At 38.6% G+C, this 16,284-nt stretch overlaps 2 protein-coding genes across 2 annotated transcripts in view; one reads left to right on the top strand and one right to left on the bottom strand.

Moving 5' to 3' along the window:
* LOC144966973 (potassium voltage-gated channel subfamily V member 1-like) overlaps positions 1–4,827 on the bottom strand; it is a 28,093-nt gene extending 23,266 nt beyond the window's left edge. Inside the window, exons 1-2 of the mRNA XM_078903667.1 lie at positions 4,695–4,827; positions 1,864–2,523 (exon numbers count right to left, since the gene is read on the bottom strand). Coding sequence (XP_078759793.1) covers positions 1,864–2,429 — 566 coding nt within the window. The 5' untranslated portion in view covers positions 2,430–2,523; positions 4,695–4,827. The remainder of the gene's footprint in view (positions 1–1,863; positions 2,524–4,694) is intronic.
* Positions 4,828–7,536: 2,709 nt separating this feature from the next.
* The window catches only part of LOC144966941 (snaclec GPIB-binding protein subunit beta-like), a 10,717-nt gene continuing 1,969 nt past the window's right edge, over positions 7,537–16,284 (top strand). Inside the window, exons 1-5 of the mRNA XM_078903636.1 lie at positions 7,537–7,623; positions 8,597–8,691; positions 9,206–9,296; positions 12,469–12,636; positions 16,034–16,100. Coding sequence (XP_078759762.1) covers positions 7,578–7,623; positions 8,597–8,691; positions 9,206–9,296; positions 12,469–12,636; positions 16,034–16,100 — 467 coding nt within the window. The 5' untranslated portion in view covers positions 7,537–7,577. The remainder of the gene's footprint in view (positions 7,624–8,596; positions 8,692–9,205; positions 9,297–12,468; positions 12,637–16,033; positions 16,101–16,284) is intronic.

The raw sequence follows: 16,284 nt of genomic DNA, 5'->3' as shown, positions 1-16,284 counted from the left end.
TCAGCTTTCGTCGATCATGAATGAAAAGTATTTACATTAATCAACCAAAGATTAATAAGAGTGATTAAATACTAGTTTTAAATGTTAAAATTACAAGAAAATAATCCAGTCAAGAAAACTTATAATAAATTATGAACACAGGCAAAGCTCTTGTACTAAAAGAGTAATCTCGCTTAGAGGAATGTTGTGTATATTATATGGGTTTGGGTATATCTGGATTAATCAATACGTTGAAAATGAGAACAAGTTTTTGTATATTTTCAGTCAACGCCATAACGAAATTTTGTTTACAAAAATATAAAGAGGAAATATTATCCTCTAGCTACCATAGAATCCATAAACATTCGGACAATGAAAAATCTGTAAGTTACAAATTCGAAAAAGTAATTCGATTTGCCATTACAAAAATTAGATTAGGTTCTCATAATTTTATGTGTGAAAAGAGTAGATGGCAGAGACCAAAAAATGATTTTCCTTCTAGGCTCTGTATAAATTGTAACTCAATTGGAGATGAGTATCAAAATATCTGCAATTGTCGACGGTATAATTCATTCAGATAAATATCTATCTAAACAGTTAATTGAAAAGCCTAATATGTACACGTTTATACAATTTATAAATAATTCCACAGGGATTGAATTGAGAAGATTTGGCATTTTTTGTCGAAAGATTTTGATCGAATACGAAAAAAAATGTTAGGTTGGCACCTGGAATCACTGGAAAAATAAAAAACACATTTGGTCTTAAATCTATTTGATTTGGGGTTGGTTTTTATTTTTTTATTTATTTATTTTTATTTATTTTTATTATTTTTAATTTATCTTTTTTTACAGTAATTACAGTCCCGTAAAGATGGTTCTCGCGGCTATTTTTACAGTCCTGAATCTTTTGTAAAGATGGTTGACGGAGCAATTTTTACAGTCCTGAATCTTTTGTAAAGATGGTTGACGGAGCAATTTTTACAGTCCTGAATCTTTTGTAAAGATGGTTGACGGAGCAATTTTTACAGTCCTGAATCTCTTGTAAAGATGGTTGACGGAGCTATTTTTACAGCCCCATAAAGACGGTTCTTATGGCTATTTTAACGGCGTTGATACAGTTCTGTTCACAGTTATAGTTATAGATGTATGTAAACGTGTCTTTTTGAAGCATCCACAAAACTTCACAAATTTCTCCCGATATTTAGACGTACAGATCTAAATCAAAATCAATTTCATTTAACATATTTTGATCTAAAGCTAATGTTAACAAACAAATAATGCCGTAAAAATAGATCCGAGAACCACCTTTACGGGACTGTAAATATAGCCATGAGAACCATCTTTACGGGACTGTAAATATAGCTAGGAGAACCGTCTTTATGGGACTGTAAATATAGCCACTGTGATAATGGAACCATGGCTTGGTACATGTGTAAAACGGTCCATTAATCTGCCCTTGTTTTTACAAACACAATATATGCAATGTGAACCAAATAGCACATACTGTGTTCTTTAATAAAACGGCAAAATTGTAATATTTAATTAATTATACGGCACTTCCAAGGCATTATTCAATGTGTAAACATTCAGGTCTGATTTTGTTTTATTGGTACGAGGCTAGATGCTTAACGTCATAGATTTTATTGCATAACAATTGGAATTACGCTGTTCTTTTATGTCATGGTTTTTAAAAACGGGGTCATTAAGAAGACATATATTATGGGTGTGTTTGTGATGACCAAAAAACCTGTTACATTTAAATAACGGTTAATTATGCGAAGTGAATCGTTACAAAATGAGTCCATAGAAGGGTATCACTGTATGATAATCTTTAAAACAATATTTGTGATGAAAAATGGGAGTAAAACCGATGTTAACTTACCTGAGTTCTCTCCGAATGGACAGAGAACAAAGATTTCTTGGTAAATGTAGCTCTCCAGTTCTGTAAAAATCTAAGACAGCGGCTACAATTTTGGAGTTTCTGTCAAAGACGTATTCAATACGACCTTGACTGGTGCAGTGACGCATAGCAAGCCTTCCCAATTTTGTGTTGGGGAAACTCATCAACGCTGTCCTTGAAATGCAAAAACTTTTCCCGGACACCAGTAAATAAATGGAATCGCTTTCCATACTGCTGCAGCTAGTGTATATTTCCTTATTTTTAAGTTCCCGAGACAACCCCGAGCTCTCTGAAAGGTTGTTTGTGATGGTCATGTAGTTGGAATTAATGCTATTAAAGACGCAATTGTTGTCAGCAGTCGTCTCATCGTCCTGACCACCGACGTCTTCCAGCATGGTTGTAATTCTTGGAATGACAAAATCGTCCATGATGATTTTGTTGTGTGTTACCTTTCTATTTCCATCGACTTCTATGTGGAATAAATTGTAGTCATAGCAGTTAATGACGATGAAGCAACTAATAGAAGTTGCCCAAACCTCACGAAGCATTGAATGTTCCTATCCTTGAATCATCGGCTCAAACCAGATTTTTTCACACCAAGATGAACTTCGATTTGATCTATCTTATGTCCTCTGAACCAGCCTGGAATAGATATATATAATAATATTGTGTATTTCAAGACATTAATACATTATAGGCTGGGCATGAGTTTACTCACTATGTTTCATAGCTTAGCCATTTTCAATAAGGAGATAATTTAATGATTTTGCAACTCCAGCTTCGATGATCGCGGAACTGGGTCATTGCTCATCTCTCGGTGAAAACAACAACAATTACCCACCAAATAAATAATGGCGGAAGTCATGATTTGAGACAAACTCAGCCTGGCTGTTAAATGGATGACATTGTATGAGATCATTATGAAGTCTAGACGCTGTGCCATTTTTTTTCCTCATTGATGATAAATAATATTAGAATTTATAAGGGTCACACCTTTTACATGTCTATTTATTCATCGGTTTGTGTTAGCTCAAAGAATAACATTAAAAAATAAATTCTTAATACCAAACAAAAAAAAAACAAAATACATTTTTTCCGACAGAGACAACGCTGTTAACGTCCAGGTACTCATTTACACGGTGAGAGAATGTGAGTAAAGAGCCTTTTCCAAGGAATCAACTATGCTCCGAGCGAGGCTCGAACTCAGGACCTTCCGATCCGAAAGCGAGTGTCATACCACTAGACCACCTAGCCGTACTACTACTACTACTACTACTACTACTACTACTACTACTACTACCACTACTACTACTACTACTACTACTACTACTACTACTACTACTACTACTACTATTACTACTACTACTACTACTACTACTACTACTACTACTACTACTACTACTACTACTTCTAGAGAAACAAAGAAAGTATGTAGAAAGAAAGAGAGAGAGAGGGGGAGATAGACGGAGAGAGAGAAAGAGATTGAGAAAGAATAAAAGGAAGAGAGAGAGGGGGAAGAGAAAGAAAGGAAGAAAGAAAGGGATAGAGAAAGAATGAAAGAAAGAGTGAAAGAGAGAGAGAGAGAGAGAGAGAGAGAGAGAGAGATGGGGGGGGGGATATAATATTGATACAAGTATAACCCAGCGTACCTGAACCAAACGAGTGAGTGTCTTGTAGCTAATGGTGTGCAACACCAGTGTGTTAGAATATTATTATCGGCCCACTGATCACTGATCGGCCAATCTGTTCCTATTATTAAAATTCACAGCCCCGACTGTGTTTAATCACCGGTGATAACAGATAGACAAAGAGATTTTGTCTAAGTAAAATGGAGAAAGTTATGAAGGATGGCGATCACCCCCATCACAAATATATTAAGTTCTCCATGAGGAGCCGTCGCCTTATATCTATAAAAACAAAGACAACACGTCACCTTAATTCATTTTTGCCACATGGTGTTCGAATTTTTAACTGTGATTTAAATGAAATACTATTTTTTTAAATATACACACACAAGTTTGGACGAGAAGCCAGAGGTATGGCCTATCTCAATTTATCAAAATAATATATAAAGTGTCGATATTGGTTCTTGGTTGTATATTTTTTACATTTTTGTGCATTTGCATGCGCACAACCAACATGACGTTCTCTCTCTAATAACTTTTCCGCCGGTGACGTCACAGACTATGGGTGACATCCAATCAAGGGACGCTACTCTTCCGCTAATCTCATTTCCTATAGGATTTTTATACTTTACACAACATATTAAGTAATTTTCATGATTTCTACTCTAAGTTGCACATTTCAAGTGTTTTAACCCTTATTCTCCTTTGTATAAGGAATTCATTCAATAAAAGTGCAACCATGATGTAAAGGAATTAATTCAATGTATTGTCACAATATTCGTGGTTAAGATGTCACATTTAAGGTGGGTCCGTGATATTTGAATTTTACTGGCAAAAACTTTAACGAGAAATCCATAGTAGCTTGATAGAATTTTTGGTTGATGAAAATGTAGCTAGTGGTTTAATGAAGGAACCAAAACCAGGTAGACAAATGAAATCCAAAGACCCATCTGGACCTGCCAAATAGTGACCTGTTTACATTTCTATCGAATTTTTTATTGGCTGAAGCAGGGCTTTAAGCCCGAAACATTCCGTGTTTTGTATTTTTTTTCTTTTCGAAACTGTTATATACTTTTTAATCATGACATTTTACAGTCCATAGCTTCTCGTAGCTTGGCGTCACGGTAACGTTTGAATCGCGTGGGTTTTATAATACACTATAGACTCTAACCTTATATCATATCTTACCGTATTTTATTAAAATAGTAACAATAACGAAACGAAGTAAAACGATGCAGAATTCCAAACATCCAGACAAACTGTACGAGTTATAATTTTTGAAAATAAAATCCGTGTCGCTGATTAAGAATTACACATATCCGTGACCACCATTTGTAAATTGACACATCAACACATTCATTGTAATCCTTTTACTGACATACGATAATATACATTAGACTCATTTGATTGTGTTGACTTATGGAAATTACATAATCTGTCGCACAGTCATTTCCTCGGTAGCCTAGTACGTAGGTGGGTGGTTTGTATAGATAGAATTCGGCTACAACAACACATGTGTTCTCGGCAAAATATCTAAATTAGCCTGTCACTTTTCTTTGAAGTCTCGTGTTTAAGAATTGAGGTTAATTTGATATATAGGAATATATGAAAAGTGAACAAATTGGAAAATAATCAAGACGTATTGGTTTTGTAGTCGGACGGCAGATTGCTTGCTGCAAGTTTCTAGTGGGTCATAGGCTACAACACATCAAACTTCAAGCACGTGCGAATGTGTTTTAAAAGACCACAGGTGATATTTGCACAATGTATCATGTAGACAAATAAATGAAAGCAATATTATTATAGGGATAATAAAGGTAATTAGAATGATGATGATGATGATGATGATGATGATGATGATGATGATGATGATGGTGGTGGTGGTGGTGGTGATGATGATGATGATGATGATGATGATGATGATGATGATGATGATGATGATAATGATGATGGTGATGATGGTGATAATAATCCAGCACCATGACCTGATACCATTCCACAGCACTAAATTGTTGTGTTTGTCTTTGATGTTGAAGCTACAACAGCCTGGATTGGATTAGATTGCTATAAATAGAAAATAATATGACGTCAGTTGGATCGATAATGACCTTGCCTTCTAATGTCAATGTGATACACGTTATATGATGACGTCATTTCAACCCTTTTGTATAACTGCCTATCTTATAAATAATGGCCAGTAATTGACGTCATTTTGTTTTTGTCACGTGTTTTCCACCCAGGTCTATGACTGTTAATCTCTAAATGACGTCATTTTGTTCTCACCCCAGCTTGCATAAATTATATTTGACAACAGTTTGGATATCGGTGTGTAGATTGCATACTAATTAGTCAACAGCAATACTAAACATGAAGGACGGGACATGACGCCTATCAGGCGATATTACAATTTTTAATTTCCTACAAAGACAACGACCGGCCATGTACTCATTTTACACCTGATTACGGTGAGAAAATGTGAGTAAAGAGCCTTTTCCAAGGACTCAGCTCTGTGCCACTCAGAGCGGGTATCGAAACCTGGACCTTCCGATCCGAAAGCGAGAGTCATACCACTAGGCCCCCTTCTTGTTTCCTTGGTGGACCACAGCGCAGGCTTGACATAGACTTTCCCTATTCATTTTGTATTTCATTATTTAAAACATGAAAAGCAGAGACAAAAACCGTCAATGGTGTCTAAACAATTGCTACTTCAGAGACAAACACACTCATATAAACTTATACCATAATAGGAAGAAATGGTAATGTGGAACAAATATTCCGTCTCGCTGTCAAAGTGCCAACTCTGACGTACAATCAGAAAACCCTTTTTTTCAATTTTGCCAGAAAAATGTTATTTCACGGTGGACAAAGTTGATCCCAACTTGCCAAGGGGTCCGGATAGCTCAGTTGGTAGAGCACTCGCTTCACACACAAAGGAACCGAAAACGATCCCAGATTCAGTCGATATTTTTTAAGCCCCCCCCCCCCCCCCTGTCCACACAGCAGTAATTGTGTAGCCGGGTTTGTTAGATCTAGCGGGGAGTACTTTGCGAAGGATGTGCGGCTATGTGGTCTAGTGGTATGACACTCGCTTTCGGATCGGAAGGTCCTGGGTTCGAGCCTCGCTCGGCGCATAGTTGAGTCCTTGGAGAAGGCTCCTTACTCACATTCTCTCACCGTAATCATGTGTAAAATGAGTACCTGGCCGTTAACAGCGTTGTCTCTGTCCCAAAAATTTGTAATATCGCCTGGCAGGCGTCATGTCTCGTCCTACATGTTATGTGTTGCTGTTGGCCAGGGACCCCTTGTAAAGCGCTTTGAGCACGTTTAGTGGATATTGCGCTATATAAAAGCTCAAGGATAACAAACGATTAGTATTGTCCGTTTCACGCTGTAGATACTGGGCTAAACTCCATGGGCCTAATGGTTCTGAAGGACTTCATCACCTTGCCAAAAGGTTGGTTCTGAGACTTCTTGTAGAGGTAAACGTTCGTTTTTGGACATTTTGACTAGCAAGGGAATCATTATGATATGTCTGTGAACGAGTGTGTATGAAAGGTGCCAGACAAAGCAAGAAAGAAAAATACAAGAAAAAAAAAGAAACCATCCCATAAAATCAGTCGACTTCAATTCAGGTTTTTATCTTACATCGGTGCCTGCTCCATAACTTCTCAATGTGATATGTCTCTATAGATAGAACGAAGTTGACGTCACTCAGGTCTTTGTTATTGTTTTTTGCCATCCATGTATGTGAGTAATTCTCACAAAGGTGTATGAACAGGCTCTAAACGTTCAAGGTTATACATAGTTTTGTGTGCTGGTCCGTTTTACTTCCGGGTGACAATGTTGTGAGTTTCTTAGCCAATCGCACAGCATCCAGGGAGGAAGAATAATATTCTCTGGTCAAATTGTTTTTGTAAAAAGGCGTTTTGTAAATGTACAATTGGATTGTCTTTGTGTCGTAACACGGTAGTAAAGTCACACATCGGACAGTAACTTTCGACACTGACCAGTGGTCATCATTTCAATTTCATTCCGATAAGATAAGAATAGAAGTAAGGCATTTCAATCAATATGGAATCTGTGTTATTGCTTTCCGTGGTTGCTGCATTCGTAGCAGGTATGTGGATATTACACTATTGTGAATATTTAGTGTAATTATGTCATAATTTGTCCAAAACACAATAATATTTTAAAGTAAGACAAAGTGATAAAAGGCTGCTAGAAGGTGTGGACTGTCAAAAGGAATAAACAAAAATGAATTTTATAACATTCTCAACAACAAAAAAGAGCAAAATGATTTTTCATAAACACGACAAGGTAGACAACTGTCGATGTCTGTAACTGATTATTTTCAGGAGTGGGTTATTGGCCTTACGTCCAACCCCCCGGAGGGCCAGGATTGTTTTATAGGTTCATTCTTAGATTGGCTGCCCTCCCCAAACTAATGAGTCCAATCTACCCATTTGGTTTTTATTCAGCGTGTCCTTCTCCGAGCTAACTGCCATCCAAGGCTTATAAGCTCCATATACCCAAGTCTAGATTGGGAGCATGGATGGTGTGTATCCATGAATTCATAATATTGTGTCGTCGCCCTGCATCACCCACCCATGTCTTGGACCCTGCAAGGTTCTGACAAGATGGTCGACTCGCTCCACGCTCCTTCACTAGGCTTTGTTGCAGACCAAACAATATAATGAATACATAAATACATTACTAAAATAACCAGATTGACGACAGATAGATATTGGGCACGTCTTCTCTGTATCAAAATCTTGAAAAGTCAATAAAATAAAAGCTACAATGGGGATGAGGTGGTCACGGGGTTGAAGCATCGGGTTGCTGCCCCGGGAGAAGTTTAAACGTTTGAGTTCCCCCTCAATTGCTTGCGGCGTTTTTTTCTGGCAAGATTATTCACGCCCACTTGCCGTATATGGTATTGACATTAACCAATGAAAAACACGTATTTAAAATATTGCCAGTGAACTCGTCCTTCAAAAATCGATCGATTTAGATAACCCTCATCGTAGCAAAAATTCTCATACTTTTGACCTTGCGAAGGTTTTATTTATTTATATTTTTCTATATTCCAGTGACATTTGGAGTGACGTGTCCCAATGAATGGACAGTGTTTGGTAATTCGTGCTATGCCCTGGGAGCTGAAGATCTGACGTGGAGCGATGCTGAGGTTGGAATGCCTTTTGTTGTTTTTGTTTTTTTTTTGTTTGTTTGTTTTTGTGGGGTTTTTTGTTTCAATTTTTGTTTTTTCTTTTGTTTTTGTTTTTACTGTCTTCAGATCCATAAAACTGATGCTTGTACATACAATCTAGTTAGCAAATTCTCACAATCATTTAATTCATTTATAATACAATAAATAACATACAATAAATTCCCTTTATTCATCCCTGAGGGGAAATTGTCTGTAGGGTCTATTCTAAGAGAAACCTGGAAAAAACCAGGCGTCAGCCGCAGTGCAACGCCGCAAACTGGGCTAAGGCAAGGTGACTTGCCCGAGGCCATACAGTGCAGCGGTATCCTTGTTCGTTTGTTTTTAACCCCCTCCTTACCAATTATGGGAGGTCCCGATAGATCAGTAGGTAGAGCACTCGCTTCACACACGGAAAGGAACAGTGATCAAGCAGCTCCAGCTCAAGATACAATGTCGCCCATGAATAATGCCCCATGTCATTCTCATCAACCAGGAGATGTGCTTGGTGTTTGGGTCTACATTGGTGGAGATCGACAGTGCCTTGGAAGATGACTTTGTTGGTAGAATGATCAATGACCACAATAGTGAGTGCTTGGTTACTAAAAAAAAGTATTAGTAGGGGGAATTAGGTCCAAAAACCCCTTGAATTATGCAAACAGGGTTGAAAGCATGAAAATTACATATGTTGTAGAATATGAAAAACCCTATAATTTATGATATAGAACCACTCTGAGAGATCCAAGTTGAGATACAAGGTTTTTAAGATTAGAAAATTGAAATGGACGACAAAAATTTCTTTCATTTTTATTGTGTAAACATTCGAGGCAAGCCGACCCAAAGTTGTTTTACGTCATCCTTTGGATTCCCATTGGTGACTATTTTTAGCGTCGAAGCGGATGTTTTCCTTTCCCTTTACTTTCGATTCACGAACCATACAAATTATTTAATCGTAAATATTATTCAATTTCACTTGTTTTAATGGACGTTTAGCAAGCAATATTCTATAATATGAGATTTTTTCTGCATCTGATTTTATAAGTATAATCAATTGCTCTAAAACGGATGGGCAGACGGGAAGACGAGCAGAGGGGTAGACAAAACAGACTAGCAGAACACAGCTCAATAAATGCCGATAACCGGTGTTGACAAAGAACACTGCTCCTTCTCCCCTCCTCCTGTATTCTTTTCTTTCCAAAAAATACTGCTATAATCATTTTACGTGAGTTAAAACCTATTTCGGTCAAACTTGATGACAGTAAAGAGTCAGCATACCACTTACATTGCTATAATTATAATCATTATCATCATCATCAACCACTATGATGCTGTATTGTGGCAAGTTATTTACTTTACGTTATTTATCGCAAAGGGACAATGGGAGAATGTTCTTTTTGTACTGTTGTGTCCTAATGTAAGGCACTGCACACTTTTGCCTGCTGATGATGGGTCTTTAACAGAAAGAATGAAAGAAAGAGAGAGAGAGAGAGAGAGAGAGAGAGAGAGAGAGAGAGAGAGAGTTATGAAAGAATATTGAATATGCCTAATAAAGGAATGCATGAATTCAGATACACATACAATAGCAAAAAGAACTGCTCCCAGAGACTGGGACAAGTGTTTGATATGCCAACAAGATAACACAGACCGTTTATAATGTCCCTCTTAGTCGAGGAGGGATGACAAAGGGCAAGGCTATGAAACTCTTTTTGAAGATTTAACACAATTCACTTATTTGGTTTGTGATGAAAACAAGTTGGATGTATCTATTTTTTTTTTGATTCATCAGAAAGAAATGAGATTATTGAAAGCTTAAAACAAACTGATGCTAAGTGGCCGGTATAAGTATTGTCGTGTAAAATTTAAAGCCAACAAAATCAGGCGATTAGAATTAAAGAAATCTAAAAGATTTGCCCTACAAGAATTCCAAACTTCGTCATTTGACTTGGAGGAGTCACCGAATGAATATATTTCGCAACCCACGAGAATAATGAGACAACGTTCAAAATTAGAGATTGGCTGTAATAAACAAATGTGCTTTTTTGTAAAAACATGGAATCGGGAGTACTCCATTCTGTAATGACAACAGATATGAAAGAAAATATTCGTGAAATAGCGTTATCTATAAAAGATTCTGATATGTTGTCATTTATGGCCGGAGGAGATTTAGTCGCTCAGGAGGCACACTACCGCCCTATACCATAAAATTTGTCATGCACGATACTTAAAAAAAACAAGCTTTAAAAGATGTCACTGCTGATGATAATCATGATGTTCTTGAAAGCAGTCGAGCTTTTGCTAACATTATATCTTTTATAGAAGAGAACCCTGCAACAAATATGACGATCGACATGAACCACTGTGGAGCTTAACTCCAGAATTGTAAAACGTTTCCCAAAAACTCATCAAATGTTCACGTAAGAGAGAATGTATCGGCACCCGATGCAAGTGTTTAAGTTCCGGTTTGCCTTGCACGGACTTGTGTAGATGAAGGGTGTGTGTGTGGGGGGGGTGTTAGGTCAGTACAGTAATGAGTAAAATTCTCTCTCTCTCTCTCTGTCTCTCTCTCTCTCTCTCTGTCTGTCTCTCTCTATCTCTCTCTCTCTGGCTGTCTCTCTCTCTCTCTTCATCTATCTCTCCGTCTCTCCCGCTCACTCCCTCTCCCCCCTCTCCGTATTTTATCTACTAGTTAGGTTAGTACAGTAATGAGTAAAATTCTCTCTCTCTCTCTCTCTCTCTCTCTCTCTCTCTCTCTCTCCCTCCCTCCGTCTCTTCCGCTCACTCCCCCTCCCCCCTCTCCCGCTTTTATCTACTAGTTACACCACGAAATAACCATCAGTTAGCTACCGTAAATGGTTACCAGTGTATTTAAAGTTTTAGAACGCACATTTCATTATCGTGGTTATTTCCTCGGATAAGTAATGCTATATAGGAAAAATAAAAGTGCTAAAAAAGCACTGTTATGATAAATTGCCAGAGTGGTTCTATATCAGTTGTTATTTATACGGGTCTTAGCTACCTATATGCAAATTTTCAGGATTTCAAACCCAATGTGCACGGTTTTAGCCTAATTTTCCCTAATACAATGAATATGAAGAAAATATATATTTTTACGCAGTTATTTCCCTTGTTTAATATAGCTGTAATAGGTAAATTCGAAGGCCTTAAACCGATAAATTATGATTGATTGCCAGAGTGGTTCTATATCAGATGTTTTTTCTATGGGTCTTAGCAACCTGTATGCAAACGTTCATGCTTTCAACCCGAATTTGCACGGTTTTAGCCTAATTCCCCCTACTATATATTAATTCCTTAAACTAATTATTATCATCATCATTATCATCATTATCGTCGTCGTCGTCATCATCATCATTTTCATCATCAACAGCAACAGCAGCAGTATCATAATCGTCATCGCCGTCGTCATCATCATCATCATCACCATCATCACCATCACCATCATCATCATCATCATCATCATCATCATCTTCATCATCATCATCATCATCATCATCATCATCATCATCATTATCGTCGTCGTTGTCATCATCATCATTTTCATCATCAACAGCAACAGCAGCAGTATCACAATCGTCAGCGTCATCATCATCATCATCATCATCATCATCATCATCATCATCATCATCATCATCATCATCACCACCATAATTTTCACCAATATCCCAATCCTCACCCTATAATATGACTATAACAAACAGCTCTATCAAACCAATTCCTTCTGTCGTGCCTTTTTCATTCCAGTTCCAGTACCGGATGTGAATGTGTGGATTGGCGCCACCGATGTCTTCAACGAAGGTCACTTTGAGTGGTCGGGATCCAAATCGAGGCTGACCTACACCAACTGGGTCAAGGGCGCCCCAGATGGAGGCCTTGACCAGGGAATCAAGGAGGATTGCGTCGCTGTTAGAAGTAAGTGCATCAAAGTTTCATATATGTGATAGGTCGTCTCGAAATAGTGTTACGTCGTGTTGGATCAGATGCCAACATTTTAAAAAATGATGTTAAAGTTGGAATGACCAGGATGTGAGATTTCGCATTTTGTCTATTGCAGACACCATATCTATTATCTTGTGCAGTTATTATGTGGTCTTGTGGTATAACACTCGCCTTCGGAACGTAAGGTCCTGGGTTCGAGTCCCGCTTTAAGCAGCTGATAGTTGATTTTATTGAGAAGGCTCTTTAAAATGAGTATCTGGTCGTTTACATCTTTGTCTCTGTCAGAAAAAGTGAAATATTAATATTGGCTAACAGGTGTCTTGTTTCGTCCCATATGTTAAGTGTTGCTGTTGGCTAGGGACCACTTGTAAAGCGCTTTGAGCACGTTAAGTGGATATTGCGCTATAGAAAAGCTCAAGTTTTTAAAAAAATAATCAAATGTATTTTAAAATCAACATTATTGATAATTTGAATTTACTTCAAAATAAAGGATTTGACAACTGTTGGTTAGGGAATATCGAAGAATCTTTCATTGACGGGAGAAAAAATGTGTTCTTTAATGGCTATGGGGGTCCCGATAGCTCAGCTGGTAGAGCACTCGCTTCACACGCAAAGGGACCGAGATCGATCCCGGGCCCGTCGAGATTTTTGTTTCTGACTACTCTGTCCACCCAGCAGTGAATGGGTAGCTGGGTCTGTTAGAATTGGCGGAAAGTACTTTGCGATAGACTAGCGTCCTATCCAAAGGGTAGCTAGCAATTGCTATTGTCTGTTACACGCTATAGAAATCGGGATAAACTCCATGGCCTAATGGCTCTGAATGGACTACTTAATGGCTATGGATTTATTACATTCGATATTTTTCTTCTTCTTCTTCTTCTAGGTTCCATGCCTGGTCCAGGCTTCGGATACTGCATGAATTATCTCTCTCCACTCCTCCCTGTCTCTTGCTTTTTCAAACAGCTCTTGGATTGTTAGGTTGGTGAAGCCCTTCAGTTGGTCTATGAGTGTTTTTCTTTGTCTCCCCCGGCGCGTTTACCAGGTATTTTTCCACAACTTGCCAGGTATTCATTCTTATCTTTCCTTACTATGTGTCCGAAAAAGGATAGTTGTCGATCCGCTATTAAGGGCATTAGTTTCCTTTGTTGGTATGTTTGTTTTAGCACTTCTTCGTTCGTTTTGTGTGCAGTATACGATATTCTCTGCATCCTTCTCAAGCACCACATTTCAAAAGCTTCAATGTTCTTTTGTGTTTCTGCATTTGTAGTCCAGCTTTCGCATCCGTATAACAAGATTGGCCACACGTAGCACTTCAAGACTCGGAATCTAATCCCGAACAACATCTGTTTGTTTTTCAAAATGTTTCCCAGGTCCATGAAGGCCTGTTTGGCTTGAGTTATTCTTGCTCGTATGTCTCGGTTACATCTTCCATCTGTTGTCACTATTGAACCTAGGTATTTAAAACTTTCTACGTTGGTAAGTTGCTCGCCGTGAATCGTTATATTGCAGGTGTTGTTGTTTTCGGGGTTTTTCTGTATTACCACGCATTCCGTTTTGGTGATATTCACTTCCATTCCCTTGGCTTCACTATCTACTACCACTTTGTCAACAATCTTTTGAAGTTGGATTTCTGATGTTGCAATGAGTACCGTATCGTCTGCGTATCTTATATTATTTATGTTGTGACCTCCTACTTTTATTCCCTCCATATTATTTATGCCCCTCATGATTGTTTCTTGGTATAGATTAAACAGATCTGGTGAGGCAACACACCCTTGACGGACTCCTTTCTTAATAGGAATGGAATTTCCTGTAGAGTTTCCGATTTTGATAGATGCCTGCTGGGTGTAGTATAATGTTTGCATTAGTCTGAGGTCTTTCTCATCAGCGCCAATTGAGTGCAGTTGTTTTAGTATTTCTTCGTGACGTAGTCGACAAAACAGAGGTATAGTGGGGTCTGAACCTGTATAGCTCTTTCACTTAAAACACGGAGGAGGTATATTGCGTTCCTTGTCCCTCTGTCAGGTTGGAATCCATATTGTTCTTCTGCGATTTCGGGGTTAATCTTATTCTACGGCCTGTTGATAATTATACGCAACAGTATTTTGTTGATGTGGCTTATTAAACTTATAGTTCTAAAATTTTCGCATCTGACTGCACCTGCTTTTTTTTTTTATATTTTTACCGCGGGCTAACGCTCACTTGCAAGCTCGTAGCGTTAAGTGACGTGCAGTGGCGTGGCATGCTTACAGTATAAGGTGGTGCCCGAATCCCAATAAAATGACTTAAAACATGCTATATATTTATAAATACGAAAGAAAGAAACAGAAAAGACTTACTCAAATAAGTAAGGAGCGGTATATACCATTTCTCAGTTGTTGTTTGTTTTTAAAAATGCTGTAATCCATTTTTAAAAGATGGATGCGGAGCCGGGTACCAAATCAACCAATATAGCCACGCCCTTGGCACCAAATCGACCAATATAGCCACGCCCCTGGCAACAAATCGACCAATATAGCCACGCCCCTGGCACCAAATCGACCAATATAGCCACGCCCCTGGCACCAAATCGACCAATATAGCCACGCCCTTGGCACCAAATCGACCAATATAGCCACGCCCCTGGCACTAAATCGACCAATATAACCACGCCCTTGCCACCAAATCGACCAATATAGCCACGCCCTTGGCACCAAATCGATCAATATAGCCACGCCCCTGACACCAAATCGATCAATATAGCCACGCCCCTGGCACCAAATCGACCAATATAGCCACGCCCCTGGCACCAAATCGACCAAAAAAGCCACGCCCCTGGCACCAAATCAACCAATATAGCCACGCCCCTGGCACCAAATCGACCAATATAGCCACGCCCCTGGCACCAAATTGACCAATATAGTACGCCCCTGGGCGTGATTTAAAAAAACTCATTTAATAAACCCAAAGCCAGGATAGAATAGCATGCACACGTATTTTAATAGGAACAAATAGCAAAGTGGCTGTATTTATTTTCATCACGATAATGTCATCTTTGTGCGGCTATATGGTCTGGTGGTATGACACTCGCTTTCGGATCGGAAGGTCCTGGGTTCGAGCCTCACTCGACGCATAGTTGAGTCCTTGGAAAAGACTCTTTACTCACATTCTCTCATCGTACTCAGGTGTAAAATGAGTACCTGGCCGTTAACAGCGTTGTCTTTGTCCGAAAAATTGTAATATCGCCTAACAGGCGTCATGTCTCGTCCTACATGTTAAATGTTGCTGTTGACCAGGGACCCCTTGTAAAGCGCTTTGAACACGTTAAGTGGATATTGCGCTATATAAAAGCTTAATATAATAAATTCTTAATCCATTCTCTGTCATTTAGGCAGCCGACATTTCAAGTGGAACGACCTTCCTTGTTCTAACAGAGCATTCTTCGTCTGTGAATATAAGTAAGAGACACACGCAGAGAAAGAAAGACACAGAGAGAGAGAGAGAGAGAGAGAGAGAGAGAGAGAGAGAGAGAGAGAGAGAGAGAGAGAGTGGATAAGAAAAGTGAGAGAACTTAAGCTATAGATAGTGTGCGCTTGGCTAAGAAACTCACAACGTTACCATCCGGAAATATAACGGACCAAC

The sequence above is a fragment of the Berghia stephanieae genome, chromosome 3, assembly GCF_034508935.2.
Source record: "Berghia stephanieae isolate SIO BIC M18660-M18661 chromosome 3, UCSD_Bste_1.3, whole genome shotgun sequence".
Classification (NCBI taxonomy): domain Eukaryota; kingdom Metazoa; phylum Mollusca; class Gastropoda; order Nudibranchia; family Aeolidiidae; genus Berghia; species Berghia stephanieae.
The sequence above is the reverse complement of the archived record's forward strand: the minus strand, read 5'-3'. Positions and strand labels throughout refer to the sequence as shown.